Below are 15,914 nucleotides of genomic sequence, written 5' to 3'. Positions count from 1 at the left end.
TCTTGTTGGAAGGTGAACCTTTGCCACAGTTTGAGGTCCTGAGCGCTATGGGGCAGGTTTTCATCAAGGATCTCTCTGTACATTGCTCCATTCATCTTTCCCTCGATCCTAACTAGTCTCCCAGTCCCTGCCCCTGAAAAACATCCCCACGGCATGATGCTGCCACCACTATGCTTCACCGTAGGGATGGTGCCAGGTTTCCTTCAGACGTGACGCTTGGCATTCAGGCCAAAGAGTTCAATCTTGGTTTCATCAGAGCAGAGAATCTTGTTTCTAATGGTCTGAGAGTCTCTAGGTGCCTTTTTGGCAAACTCCAAGCGGGCTGTCATGTGCCTTTTACTAAGGAGTGGCTTCAAGTCTGGCCACGCTACCATAAAGGCCTGATTGGTGTAGTGCTACAGAGATGGTTGTCCTTCTGGAAGGTTCTCCTATCTCCATAGAGGAACTTTAGAGCTCTATCGGATTGACAATTGTGTTCTTGGTCACCTCTCACCTCGACCTCCTTCGACCTCATGGCTTGGTTTTTTCTCTGACATGCACTCTCAACTGTGGGACCTTAGACAGGTGTGCGTTTCCAAATCATGTCCAATCAATTGAATTTACCACAGGTGGACTCCAATCAAGTTGTAGAAACATCTCAAGGATGATCAATGGAGACAGCATGCACCTGATCTCAATTCCGAGTCTCATAGCAAAGGGTCTGAATACTTATGTAAATTAGGAGTTTCTGTTTTTTATTTTTAATACATCTGCAACAAAAAAAGTTTTCGCATTGTCATTATGGGGTTTTGTGTGTAGATTGGTGAGGATTTGTTTTCATTTAATCAATTTTAGAATAAGTCTGTAACGTAATAAAATGTGGAAAAAGTCATGGTGTCTGAATACTTTCCGAAGGCATTGTAGTTAGGAAATGTAGCCTTCTTCAACATATCAGATTCACTTACTGCTGTTACCGAAGATACAACGTGATACACGACAGTATTGTTATAACTTCTCCTGACAACTGAGAAGCATGGAGTTACAGGGAGCATGTGTTGTTCCCAGGCACTGAGAATGCATCCCAAATGGCACCCTATTCCCTATATAGTGCACTACTTTTGAAAAGGGCCCTGGTCAAAAGTATTGCACTATATAGGGAATAGGGTGCCGTTTGAGACACAACCTGAGGGTGAAGTTGTGGAGTAGATGATGCAACAGTTTCCCAGTAGACAGCCCTGGTTTTGTCTTGTCTTGGTTTAGACTCAGAGCAGCTGGAGGGGATTGTTCTCCCTTAGCGCCCTTAGTGTTGAGATAGGAAATACCTATCAATTCATCATATGGGACGGAAGTATATCTAATCAATGTGAATAATATTAGTCTCATTGTCTCATACATCATCTTGTCTCCTGAGGGTGTTCAGCAGGTGTGATGGATCACCAGTAGAGCATGACATGTCATCTTCCCATACTGTAAATGACCCACCCGATGGTGGTGTTGTGTATGTATGTGACTTCATAATCAACCAACAGGGCCTTAATCTCACTCTGTTTGCCCTACTAGCTCCTGCAGGGACAGGGTTCCAGATAAATCTGCTTCAAACGGGTTTATAAACCATTCTCCTGCACCGTGTGTAATCATTGTGCGTTCAGGAGAGTAAGGTTCGGTCGGCGGGGGTGAGAGACGAGAGGGAGAACCACTCTGTTTGTCCTACCTATCCCCTCCTGCCTTTTCTCCATTTGTCTCTCCTCATTGGATAATAGAAATACCGGTGTGGAAGGCTAGTGTCGTGCCTCAAACATCAAGAACTCTATTTCCCAAACTGACAGAATCATTTACCATTCCCCATATTCACAAGCAGTTAATTAAAAGTTCCAGGTAGCCCATCGTACTACATCTCCTCACTGTAAATGCTGGGAGAGAAACATAAAACTGTCCGTTTAACTTCCAAGGAAAGAAATTTCGATTAACGTGCGCTGGATTTATACACGGGAGCTCCTCTCGCTGTTGTTCTGACAATAAAGACACGGAGAGGAGAACTCGGTGCATCCGTAAAGTCTAAACTCCTACATCTTTGGATACACAGACAGATTTGTCCAGGAGTAACGTTTTCTCAGGAGAAGATCGATGAAAAGACTGTATATTAAAGTCATCCTTGACCTCAACTGTCACGTAGATGGTCTTGTTTTCTAATTGACAGTATATATGTATGGATTAAGTGGATCATGATCCATAATCAATGGATGTTCTGACTGATGTCACGCTACAGGATATGGTTATCGCGGAGATGGTCATCTATACTCTACTCTAGCTGAATAGATGTCCATGGTAAGGTCAGGTGATGTCAGCAGTGTAAAACGGTAACATAATGTGACTCATTGGTTGTAATTGGCCGCCGCAGTGCTTACATAGACAGAATCAACTGCTGTAATGAAGAGAAAATGGCCCTGGTGGTATTGATTTTGGTACAGTAGAGTACAGTGGAGAAACCTTAGCCCTGTTCTGTCGTGTTAGGTGCAGAGTTAGTATGAGAATGTGTGTTCTGTCATGTTAGTTTGGAGTTAGTATGAGAATGTGTGTTCTGTCGTGTTAGTTTGGAGTTAGTATGAGAATGTGTGTTCTGTCATGTTAGTTTAGAGTTAGAATGATAATGTGTGTTCTGTCGTGTTAGTTTAGAGTTAGAATGATAATGTGTGTTCTGTCGTGTTAGTTTAGAGTTAGAAGGATAATGTGTGTTCTGTCGTGTTAGTTTAGAGTTAGAAGGATAATGTGTGTTCTGTCATGTTAGTTTAGAGTTAGAATGATAATGTGTGTTCTGTCGTGTTAGTTTAGAGTTAGTATGAGAATGTGTGTTCTGTCATGTTAGTTTAGAGTTAGAATGATAATGTGTGTTGTGTCGTGTTAGTTTAGAGTTAGAATGATAATGTGTGTTCTGTCGTGTTAGTTTAGAGTTAGAATGATAATGTGTGTTGTGTCGTGTTAGTTTAGAGTTAGAATGATAATGTGTGTTCTGTCGTGTTAGTTTAGAGTTAGAATGATAATGTGTGTTGTGTCGTGTTAGTTTAGAGTTAGAATGATAATGTGTGTTGTGTCGTGTTAGTTTAGAGTTAGAATGATAATGTGTGTTGTGTCGTGTTAGTTTAGAGTTAGAATGATAATGTGTGTTCTGCCGTGTTAGTTTAGAGTTAGAATGATAATGTGTGTTCTGTCGTGTTAGTTTAGAGTTAGAATGATAATGTGTGTTGTGTCGTGTTAGTTTAGAGTTAGAATGATAATGTGTGTTCTGCCGTGTTAGTTTAGAGTTAGAATGATAATGTGTGTTCTGTCGTGTTAGTTTAGAGTTAGAATGATAATGTGTGCTTTTGGAAGAAAAAAAACGTTCTTCCATCTATGAGCTTCCTCGGGGAACATACATATTATTTGCCTACAATGCTTTAACAACTTTCACTAACCCAAAGCTCAGCTTGGTCAGCCCAGCCTCCTTTAAACAAGCACTATCTGGTTTTGTTGCTATGATAACATGCGGTGGGGCATAGCTCCTGTTGTACAATACAGTAGCATCTCTTCCTCCACTTAGTCCTTTAAATGTTTTCATTTTGATGAAGAGGGGTGAAGCTACTGAACATGGTACAGGCCAGGGAGGTGTATTGAGCTGAGTGGTTAAAGTCTGTTAGAGCAGTAACTAGGTGTCCTCGCTGGAGCTAAAACGTCCCTCCTTCACCTCCTCCTGGCACTTAGCTCTACTCCTCTACTCCTCTACCAGGAGTGTTCAGTCAGGACCCTCACCTCCACACGTCTTGTCTGCATCCGGATACACTCTTATGGGTGTATAAAAGACCAACAAATCGGATTGAAATGTTTATTGGCATGGAGGGTGTCTTTACGAGGAGTGATTGAGGCTGAAGCTCAATGATGACAAGCAAATGACTGCTTGTGGGTGTCATTCATTCAGTACACTCTTAGAAAAAAGGTGCTACCTAAAAGGGTTCTTTGGCTGCCCCCATAGTAGAACACTGAAGAACTGTTTTTGGTTACATATAGAACTTTCCACGGAAGGTTATACATGGAACACAAAAAGGCTCTACCGGGTACTAAAAGGGTTATACAATGGGGACAGCTGAATAACCCTTCTGGAACCTTTTTTTTCTAACTTGCTCGTCAACGAGTGTCTGCACAGCCAGGCGCTAAAATAGAACTTACATTTGTGATGCTTGACACACTGCAAGTTCCGCCTCTCCCATCTCCTCATTGGTTTTTCGGAGCCTATGCCCACGTGGGTGATTGATAGATGAGGGGGTCCACACCCCAGTCCAACTCGTGGTGGTAATGCACCTTAAAGTTGGTTACCAACCGCCATATAAAGTCCACAGAAGAAGAAGAAGCCTGAAGGAGGAGAGATTATTAGAAACAAACGTTTACTCTTTTATCTGTGGATTAATTGTCGGAGTAGAGGACCTTGTGCATTTCAGGTAAGAACAACCCAAGGTTTATATCCCAGGACAAATTAACTAGCAACAGCAAGCTAGCTAAATTGCCATAAATGTTTAATGCTTTTCGACCGGTCCCCAAAATAAAATAGTTTGTTCCGAGTTTGTTTTTATATTTCAACCTTCGTGTCCTGATAGCGTCTGGTGTGTGTTGACAAAATCAACATGCGCGCAAGCAGTCAGCGGTCAGCGCAAGCGGTCAGCATGTAAGAGTGTAGGTTGTGACCAGAGGTAGAAAGGAATTCACCAAGTCACCTGCCTGTTTGGTCAGTGGCATGTGAGGCAGATTTTGTGTGAGAGTGTGCTGGTCCTCTCTTTGTCCTCTGTGAGAATGTGGTGGCCGCCATCAAGAGCGCAGCACAGGTGACAGTGCCGCACGGCATTTGGGCCCTTTCTCTCTCTCTCCCTCTCTCCCTTTCCCCCCTCTCCCTCTCTCTCTTTCTCTGTGTCTCACACACTCTCTCTCTCTCTCCCTCACTCTCCCTCTCTCTCAAAGCTGTGTCTGTGTCAGTGGCTGTGATGTATGGTCTCATTTGCCATATTTCTCTCTATGCCCAGCCGAATTCAAGACAGATGACAGGGAAAAGGAATGAAAAAAGCATCCAGAAGGAAAAGTTTGTTCTTGTGAAATGAAGCCTTGTCGTTTTCGGGGTGGGCAGAGGGATGACCTAATCTGTATGTGTGTGTGACACCATGGGCTGGTTCTGAAGGGGTGCTAACAGAATGACCCATCCATCACAGTATTGTGCTCTGATAGCACATTCTATTTTGGCGCAAATTACACAGATGGAGCAATTACAGTAGGCCTGCCGAGCCGGGCCCATGCTGCTGCCCTTATGTGAAATGAAATATCAGAGTCGCAATTACATTTGTGTGTCTCCCTCCGTCCCCTCGCTCTCACCCTCTCACCCTCTCTCCTCCCCCTAGCTCCCTCATCCCCCTAGCTCCCTCCCTCTCACCTTCTCACCCTCTCTCCTCCCCCTAGCTCTCTCCTCCCCCTAGCTCCCTCCCTCTCACCCTCTCACCCTCTCTCCTCCCCCTAGCTCCCTCCTTCCCCTCCCTCTCACCCTCCCATCCTCTCACCCTCTCACCCTCTCTCCTCCCCCTAGCTCCCTCCTTCTCACCCTCTCACCCTCTCTCCCTCCCCCTAGCTCCCTCCTTCCCCTCCCTCTCACCCTCTCACCCTCTCTCCTCCCCCTAGCTCCCTCCTTCCCCTCCCTCTCACCCTCTCACCCTCTCCTCCCCCTAGCTCCCTCCTTCCCCTCCCTCTCACCCTCTCTCCTCCCCCTAGCTCCCTCCCTCTCACTCTCTCACCCTATCTCCCTCCCCCTAGCTCCCTCCTTCCCCTCCCTCTCACCCTCCCATCCTCTCACCCTCTCTCCTCCCCCTAGCTCCCTCCCTCTCACCCTCTCACCCTCTCTCCTCCCCCTAGCTCCCTCCTTCCCCTCCCTCTCACCCTCTCATCCTCTCTCCTCCCCCTAGCTCCTTCCTTCCCCTCCCTCTCACCCTCTCACCCTCTCTCCTCCCCCTAGCTCCCTCCTTCCCCTCCCTCTCACCCTCTCTCCTCCCCCTAGCTCCCTCCTTCCCCTCCCTCTCACCCTCTTTCCTCCCCCTAGCTCCCTCCTTCCCCTCCCTCTCACCCTCTCTCCTCCCCCTAGCTCCCTCCTTCCCCTCCCTCTCACCCTCTCCCCCTCCCTCCTCCCCCTAGCTATCTCCTTCCCGTGGCTGATTAAGACGTTCTCCATTGTGACCTAAATGAGAGGCTCATTTGTGGCTGTTATTTATTTGTAATAAATCCCTCCCCCTGTCGCTGGACCAGAGATGAATGGTAGTGTCCTCCGCCTTCACTGCCTGTAGCAGTAAATAGGCCAGAAGGAAAATGCCATTTTTAATATGAATAGGTGCTCTTAGTAATAGTCTCTGTACCTCTTGGTAAGACAAAGGACTCTGGCGGGGAACCTAAGATCTTCCTTCCTATTATTTGCTTTATAAAACTCAGTAATTGAAATGTTCCATTGAAATATTATCTTCCCCTGTATCACCCGACCTATTGAGTAAACTCTATCTGCTATGGCTTTTATGTTTTAATAATATACGGTATGTGTGTCTGGATTTTTCTGCCTGCCTCATCATAATCTTTAGTCACTTTTGTCCAGGGGAATGTAATGACAGCTATTTACTGTTATTTCCTCTGTGGTTATTTAGTGTAATAATGACATCAGGACTATCAGAGGCACTGCTATCTCTATACAGTATATCTGCTTTTGCATGCACTCATGTAGTAAAAATACATTTTTATTCTACCTAGGCCTTTACTTAAGGGCTGTTCTGAGCAAGGGCTGTTCTGAGGCCCGAGGTGAGGCCAAGGTAATTCCTGGGTTTGAGTGCATTATTGCTTTTATAAAACTGTTTCCAATATATTTATACAAATATGAATGACATGTTTTCATTCAAAACATAATTTGAATGAGTAAATTTGTTGCTTTGCATTCTGAAGTTATTATCCAAGTGGGCTGGTCTTTTTTAGTTATTTTCTCCTGTTTTGACCCAGTTGTTAATTCTAATCGTTCTATAAATTCAATGATAATGATTTAATAAATGTCCAATAGGCAACAACTATTATTGTTAGCGAGTCCGAGTTAACCAAGGTAGTTGGTGATGTTAATAGAGATGTTTCCATTGATGGGACACGAGTGGAAGAACTTGGTTCTGGCGCTGGTTGGTGATAGCCAGTGCTTGTCTCTACTTTGCTGGCACCGGAGAGATCGCATTTGTAAAATGATACATTGTTTCACAGGTCATAGAGGCAGACAGGGAGGTTTACTCAACCCCCAACTGTTGCAAACCAAATAGTAACATGAGAAAATAATGTGTAGACACTTTTCCTGAGAGATTTCCTGCCTGGGCTGTGGGACATTGGAATTATGACATTAACATGTTATGGTATTTTGCAGGAGTTGTTGTCCGACAACTCCCGCATATCAACCAATCAGCATCCAGGATCCAAACGACCCGTTTTATAATTAAGCAATAAGCCACGAGGAGGTGTGCTATATGGCCAATATACCCCGGCTAAGGGCTGTTCTTACACACGACGCAATGCGGAGTGCCTGGATACAGCCCTTAGTCGTAGTATGTTGGCCACATACCACAAAGCCCTGAGGTGCCGTATTGCTATTATAATCTGGTTAACAACGTAATTAGAGCGGTAAAAATACATGTTTTGTCATACATGTGGTATATGGTCTGATATACCACGGCTGTCAGCCAATCAGCGTTCAAAGAGAGGTCCAGCTCCATACTAGATTATCTCTTGTTAGTCAATAATTGCAGTCCTCCCAGCAGTGAAGTCCTCAATGGTCTCAGATGAAATTGATCCTGTTTGATTTCTGACACTTGATTTAGAAGATGCCTGCGGTTGTAATGTAATACTAGCCCAGTGAGGGGGTGTAGGTTGACTCCTGCTGAATGTGTGGAACCCAACAGGCATGCAGGCAGGCAGTGAGAGAAAGGTGGAGAGAGAGAGAGAGAGAGAGAGAGACAGAAAGAAAGGGATGCTGCTCTGGGCAGAAGTAAGTCTGCATACTGTACATGTGCACACACACACACACACACACACACACACACACACACACACACTCTCTCTCTCTCTCTCTTCCTCTTCCCTACTGACCCCAGACGTGTTTCTCACAGTCCTACAGTCTGTAATGTTTCTGCTCAAACAGTTTGGTGCAGTGGAGCTATTTATGTGGATGAATAGAAAGCCTAAATACTATATTCAAGCCCAGTACGATGACAAAGACACAGAACACATACAGGATGTGGAATTGTTGACCTCCAGTCCTGAGTGAAGCAGCTGGGAGTGTGTGAGCTGTGCTCTCTGCTATCTGAGTGTGACAGGAATAACTGTGGTCAGGGCTGCAGGCTCCCAACAGCTGCCCCACAAACATTGTCACGGATTGCCCTCGGACACACACACACACATGGATGGACGCATGCTCACTCGCATCCACACATCCAATCACACACACAAATACACACAGAGGCCCAATAATAGTCTAATATGTTGGTGTCCAGTCAGTGAGGAGACGGTTGCGTTTAACAGTGCAGGCCAGGGGGTGATTGAGTCCAGGCAGCACGGCTGTCCGTCTGTCACCGACTCGCTAAACAGAACACGCAAGCCATGAGCACGACCATAAAGAGACCAGGGCTGAGATGTGCCAGAGACAAGGACTAATCTAAGGTGAACATCTGTTTTTTTAGAAAGTAAACTGCACAGTATGTCAGATTATGATGGCGAATGACATACGTCAACAAAGACTCAATTCACACTCAGCCAATCCCTCAGTAAACTCTTGACGCATTCTATGGCGTAAACCGTGTGTATTGTGTGTTTCCAGGTGAGCCGTGTTCCAGTGGAGAGCTGTGAGCAGTACTCCTCCTGCAGCGGCTGCCTGGGGTCAGGAGATCCCCACTGTGGCTGGTGTGTCCTCCACAATGTGTAAGTACTGAATGACCACACGGAGCTGCTCTGACGCTGCCTTCCTGACATTACTATGTCCTCAACTCCATACTATCAAGTCACCTGAAGAACCAAAATTCTCTCTCTGTCAGGTGTTCCAGGAAGGATCGTTGTGAGAGGGCTGATGAGCCTCAGCGTTTTGCCTCCCGAGTGGAGCAGTGTGTCAAACTCAGTGTCCAGCCTGGAAACATCTCTGTCACCATGTCTGAAGTGCAGGTAACTCACCTGACAATAAATCCTGTGTGCGTGTGTGTGTGTGTATGTGGACGTGTTGAACTATTCTTGTGGGGACCAGAAGTCCCCACAAAATTTGACCAACTGGGGAGATTTTGTTAGTCCCCACAAGGTCAAATGCTATTTCTAGGGGTTTAGGGTTAAGGTTACAATTAGTGTTAGGATTAGAATTAGGAGCTAGAGTTAGTTTTAGGTTAGGAGCTAGGGTTAGTTTTAGGGTTAGGGTTAGAAGCTAGGATTAGGTTAAGGGTTAAGGTTAGGTTTTTGGGTTAAGGTTAGGATTAGGGTACGGGTTAGGGATAGGGGTTAGGGAAAATAGGATTTTGAACGGGACTGAATTGTGTGTCCCCACATGTTTAGTTGTACAAGACTGTGTGTGTGTAGTGTGGTGTGTGCGTCCATTTGTGTGACTGAGAGTGTGTGTCCTCACATTGACTTGTCCCTCACACTCTCCTCTCTCTCTGTATTCCTAGCTGGTGCTGCAGGCCCAGAATGTGCCTAACCTTTCGGCAGGGGTCAACTGCTCCTTTGAGGACTACACTGAGACAGAGGGACGCATCTTTGGGGGACGCATTTACTGCCTGTCCCCTTCCACACGAGAGGTCGCCCCCATCACACGCAACCAGGGTGAGACAAGAAGCCACAGCATCCTCATGCTGCTATTTGCTAGTTATATACATCAGTTGCACTGTGTTAACAAAATAGCATTATTGTATTAAGTGTTTGTGTGTAGATTGTGTCATACTGATATACTGTGACTCTTTCTAGGGGACAAGCGCACTGTGAAGCTGTATCTGAAGTCTAAGGAGACAGGAAAGAAGTTTGCCAGTGTAGACTTTGTCTTCTACAACTGCAGTGTGCACCAATCGTAAGTTTGGTTTTAAGTCAGTGTGTGTGTGTGTGTGTGTGTGTGTGTGAGAGAGAGAGCGATAAAGAGAAAAATACTGTATATATATAGAGAGTGAGATATCCTCCCCTCTCTGTTCTGTAGCCTGTGTTACTGCTGATGAGATCAGACTCTTAATGTAATTTCCTTAATAACTTGGAGCTCCTCTGATTCATTGATAATGTTTTACCACACTGAGTTATGTTACTTTCCATCTGAGATCCATCTCTTTCTTTCCCTCTCTTCCTCCCTCCCTCCCTTCATCTACCCCATTCTCTCCACATCCTGCCTTGAGGCTCTCAGACCCTGTTTCTATCCCACTCCCCTAGCTCTGCCTTTCACTAAACATAGATATGGACCAAATATCCCCATCTCCGCTCTCACCCTTATCATTTCCCATTCCATTACTATATCTTTCATCTCTCTCTATCCCTTCCTCTCTTCTTTTCCTCTCACTTCCTCTCTCATCCCCTTTCCCCTTATTTATCTTCTTTATCTCCTCCTCTCTACCACTCCCCTATCATCCTCCCTCTACCTCCCCTCACCTCCCTCTACCACTCCCCTATCCTCCTCATCCTCTCCCTCCTCCCTCTACCTCCCCTCACCTCCCTCTACCACTCCCCTATCCTCCTCATCCCCTCCCTCCTCCCTCTACCTCCCCTCACCTCCCTCTACCACTCCCCTATCCTCCTCATCCTCTCCCTCCTCCCTCTACCTCCCCTCACCTCCCTCTACCACTCCCCTATCCTCCTCATCCTCTCCCTCCTCCCTCTACCTCCCCTCACCTCCCTCTACCACTCCCCTATCCTCCTCATCCTCTCCCTCCTCCCTCTACCTCCCCTCACCTCCCTCTACCACTCCCCTATTCTCCTCATCCTCTCCCTCCTCCCTCTACCTCCCCTCACCTCCCTCTACCACTCCCCTATCCGCCTCATCCTCTCCCTCCCCTATAACTCTTCCATCTCCTCTCCTCTTCCCCTCCTCCCTCTAACTCCCCTCACCTCCCTCTGTCTCTCCCCTATCCCCTCCTGCTACCCATCTCTTCCTTTCATGCTCTCCTTCACCCCCTCTCCTTCTCTCCTCTCTCCTGTTGGTCCTCTCTCCTGCCGGTCCAGATGTTCTGTGCCCCTCCTCTCTGCTTTTATTTATCAAACAGATTTTTTTTTCCTGGCCCCTGCTCTGTGAGCTGCATACATTAGCATAGCAATATTCTCCTAATTAGCTGGCCTGGCGCCCCATTAGAGCTGGACATAATGGAGAACGTATGTAAAGTGTTCACCTGGACCTCTTATCAAGGCCTGGTTCAATGTCTTTGAACCTAGAGAATGTGTGATTATTTATGCGCCTCTGTATATGTGTGTGTGTGTGTGTGTGTGTGTGTATGACAGGGCTGGTGAAGCACCCCCACGTTTTCTCTCTCCTCTCATTGAATAAGCAGGCGTAGCGAGGTCTTTGATGTGATGTATGCAACACACTCCCTCAGGACATTACAGTACACTACAGTCTAGTTTTAACAGTCCAGCCTCATCAGCCACACAGAACCCACGCGACCTCCTGACCTACTCCCCTCCTGACCCCTGACCCCAGCGTGTGTAGGCTGCCAACAGGCCGGGCATGCCAACTCACCCTCTGGGAAATAAATAGCTTTTCCTCAGAGGCGACTGGCATTGTGGGTGGGGAGGGCACGTATTTGGCAAGGCAAATTATCCCGCCGGGTATTTACATACTAAGTAATAATATTTGAGTTTTGCATTAAAAAGACAGCCGGAATAGTTTAATTGAGCGTGTGAGGGACTGAATTAATTTTCAACCTGATGAGGGTGGAGGAAGAGATGGAGAGGGGGGATGAAGCAAGTGAAGGAGAGATGGATTGTGCCCATTGTGTCGGGATACAGCGTCCAGAGAGCTAAAAGGATAGCGCCTCAACCAATCCACAATCCCCATTAGAATACGAAAAGAAGGATGTAATGCATGCAGGGATTGGGAGCTCTTGAAAAGGCCCACTCATGGAAAGCAGAAAACCCCTCGACAGGCTCTCGTCGGAGGGCTGGGTGTTCACGCTATTCCCCTAATACTGGACCGGCCTGGTTGGTTGACCACCTGGAGACGTTTCACTGTTGTAACAGGACAAGAACATACGGCTCCAACGTTCTGATAACATCCTATCAATGTAAAGAATCGTTTAGATGGGAGGAAGAGGTCTTATTTTGTGGTGACCACTCTCACTTCAATGATCCCAATAGTATTTTCAATCTAACATGGACTTTGTTCTCTGAGCATACTGATCTATCTGTCTGAGATCACACGGTAGGTGTTAGGGTAGCAAATAGAGAACAGAGAAATTGCCAGGCATCTGATAGATGTTATGAGTTGTTAGATTTGAGATAGAGGGGGGAAGATGAGTTTGTTATTGCCCAGGTTCAGGTGTGATATTACCAGCCAGCAGAGGGTGAGTGATAAGGCTCTGGTCCAGACATGATGCCACTCTGCCTGGCAGTACGGTCTAATAGTCTGGATCTCTCAATCCCTTTCCACTACCTCTCCCTCTTCTCTCATCTACCTCTACCTTTCCTCCTGAACCAGGCAGAACAAAGGAAACAGACTCAGAGTCCCTCAGCCTGGAAGTGTTCATTCACCCAGCTCCTGAATAGGCAGTATTGAAACAGTGAAGCATGTTTGTAATTTAACCAGAGACAAAGAAAGCCGTAATTGAATATGATAATTATATCTATGTATCTGTCTGTTTGCTGATACTGAAATGAAAAGCATGTTTACATTGGGAAAGGTCTACTGTAGGTCTGCTGTAATATACAGTGCCTTGCGAAAGTATTCGGCCCCCTTGAACTTTGCGACCTTTTGCCACATTTCAGGCTTCAAACATAAAGATATAAAACTGTATTTTTTTGTGAAGAATCAACAACAAGTGGGACACAATCATGAAGTGGAACGACATTTATTGGATATTTCAAACTTTTTTAACAAATCAAAAACTGAAAAATTGGGCGTGCAAAATTATTCAGCCCCCTTAAGTTAATACTTTGTAGCGCCACCTTTTGCTGCGATTACAGCTCTAAGTCGCTTGGGGTATGTCTCTATCAGTTTTGCACATCGAGAGACTGACATTTTTTCCCATTCCTCCTTGCAAAACAGCTCGAGCTCAGTGAGGTTGGATGGAGAGCATTTGTGAACAGCAGTTTTCAGTTCTTTCCACAGATTCTCGATTGGATTCAGGTCTGGACTTTGACTTGGCCATTCTAACACCTGAATATGTTTATTTTTGAACCATTCCATTGTATATTTTGCTTTATGTTTTGGATCATTGTCTTGTTGGAAGACAAATCTCCGTCCCAGTCTCAGGTCTTTTGCAGACTCCATCAGGTTTTCTTCCAGAATGGTCCTGTATTTGGCTCCATCCATCTTCCCATCAATTTTAACCATCTTCCCTGTCCCTGCTGAAGAAAAGCAGGCCCAAACCATGATGCTGCCACCACCATGTTTGACAGTGGGCATGGTGTGTTCAGGGTGATGAGCTGTGTTGCTTTTACGCCAAACATAACGTTTTGCATTGTTGCCAAAAAGTTCCATTTTGGTTTCATCTGACCAGAGCACCTTCTTCCACATGTTTGGTGTGTCTCCCAGGTGGCTTGTGGCAAACTTTAAACGACACTTTTTATGCTTATCTTTAAGAAATGGCTTTCTTCTTGCCACTCTTCCATAAAGGCCAGATTTGTGCAATATACGACTGATTGTTGTCCTATGGACAGAGTCTCCCACCTCAGCTGTAGATCTCTGCAGTTCATCCAGTGTCATAATGGGCCTCTTGGCTGCATCTCTGATCAGTCTTCTCCTTGTATGAGCTGAAAGTTTAGAGGGACGGCCAGGTCTTGGTAGATTTGCAGTGGTCTGATACTCCTTCCACTTCAATATTATCGCTTGCACAGTGCTCCTTGGGATGATTAAAGTTTGGGTAATCTTTTTGTATCCAAATCCGGCTTTAAACTTCTTCACAACAGTATCTCGGACCTGCCTGGTGTGTTCCTTGTTCTTCATGATGCTCTCTGTGCTTTTAACGGGCCTCTGAGACTATCACAGTGCAGGTGCATTTATACGGAGACTTGATTACACACAGGTGGATTGTATTTATCATCATTAGTCATTTAGATCAACATTGGATCATTCAGAGATCCTCACTGAACTTCTGGAGAGAGTTTGCTGCACTGAAAGTAAAGGGGCTGAATAATTTTGCACGCCCAATTTTTCAGTTTTTGATTTGTTAAAAAAGTTTGAAATATCCAATAAATGTCGTTCCACTTCATGATTGTGTCCCACTTGTTGTTGATTCTTCACAAATACAGTTTTATATCTTTATGTTTGAAGCCTGAAATGTGGCAAAAGGTCGCAAAGTTCAAGGGGGCCGAATACTTTCGCAAGGCACTGTATATACACTACAGTATGTAGACTTAAGAAACAGATTCTGTAATATATATACACTACAGTATGTAGACTTAAAGAAACAGATTCTGTAATATATATACACTACAGTATGTAAACAGATTCTATATTTGATGAAGTTGTCATGTACTCTGTGGTCCTGGGTGGTCTGATTAGCAGCCAGGAAACATTGACTTGTTTGCAGTAGCACACTCAGAGCACTGCAGAGACTTCCTGCTGTAGGACATGCAGTAGCTCCCCGGTGTGTCTCTGTGTGTGTCCCTGTACGTCTCTCAGTGTGGTGCTGAGAATCAGCAGGGTTCAAAGAGCATTGCCCCCCTCTTCTGTCTGGATCTGGCTGGGATCGATAGACCCAGATGTCTGGAGACTAGAAGGTATTATCCCTTCAGAAGCAAACAAATAGCAGGCTGTTAGCATAGCACAAATCCACCCACCCACCCTCTCTCACTCTCTCTCCCCCCTCTCTCTCTCTCTCTCTCTCTCTCTCTCTCTCTCTCTCTCTCCCCCCCTCCCCTCCTCCCCATAGAAACACACATACAGGAATCGATTATAGACTTTATCCAGTAGAGCTCGGATGGTAGTGGGTCCTGCTTATTATAGTAGTCTGTAGCTCTGCTACACATGCCTCATTCAGTCACTGGAATATGGGGGTAGGAGGCAAGTTAAAGGGCTTTGTAGAACTCATAAAGATTTTTGAGAAATCAATGTGTTTATGTGGGGCGAAGCAGAGTGGAGTCAAACTAATGCATGCATTTTATTTTATCCCATTTTTACTCTCCTGTAGCTATAACAACCTTGTTGAGGCTGCTGGTAATCCATGTTCATTTATGCTTTCTGAACTAAGGAAAAGGGAGTCTGGAGAAAAATCAGGCTTATCTGGGCCTTGCAGCTTATTTGAATGTAAACCTTTGAACATGTTGAATAGGAAGGAGGAGTATATCGCTCTAGTCATTTTCCTCTCTATGGTTATTTTACTGTCTTTTGGAGACATGGTATCTGGAAGAGGAAAACATTGCTCTGTTCTGCTCTGCTCACACCTTTCAGTGGCTTACACAGATGCTTCAATGTGCTTTACCCTTTGACCTTGCACTCCTACCACACTATACTGTTAGCTCCGAGGTGCAATAATCACACGGACACACACTGACACATTCTTCCTGAAGTAAGTTACTCTATCGAAGTGACTTTAATAGTTTGAGGTAGATGAGCCAGGAGCCTCAGAGGCAAGGGTTGGTCCTGGACATCTATTCTAGAGGCTGATTGGTCAATTAACTGAGTCACATGTTTCATTAAGGAGCTTGTCGTATCCTAGAGGGCTGTGTTGTATTCTAATGTTGCTTCGAAATGATCGTTAAAT

At 45.5% G+C, this 15,914-nt stretch overlaps 1 protein-coding gene across 2 annotated transcripts in view; it reads left to right on the top strand.

Moving 5' to 3' along the window:
- The window catches only part of plxna1a (plexin A1a), a 266,753-nt gene that overhangs the window by 156,071 nt on the left and 94,768 nt on the right, over window positions 1-15,914 (top strand). For both annotated transcript variants that reach the window (XM_036988339.2, XM_036988338.2), the window contains exons 5-8: window positions 8,864-8,964; window positions 9,078-9,201; window positions 9,693-9,846; window positions 9,988-10,087. In XM_036988339.2, the coding sequence (XP_036844234.1) occupies window positions 8,864-8,964; window positions 9,078-9,201; window positions 9,693-9,846; window positions 9,988-10,087 (479 nt within the window). The remainder of the gene's footprint in view (window positions 1-8,863; window positions 8,965-9,077; window positions 9,202-9,692; window positions 9,847-9,987; window positions 10,088-15,914) is intronic.

The sequence above is a fragment of the Oncorhynchus mykiss genome, chromosome 9 (genome assembly GCF_057628025.1).
Source record: "Oncorhynchus mykiss isolate SJ-2025 chromosome 9, ASM5762802v1, whole genome shotgun sequence".
Classification (NCBI taxonomy): domain Eukaryota; kingdom Metazoa; phylum Chordata; class Actinopteri; order Salmoniformes; family Salmonidae; genus Oncorhynchus; species Oncorhynchus mykiss.
Note: the sequence above shows the minus strand (reverse complement) of the source record. Positions and strands in the feature narration are given on the sequence as shown.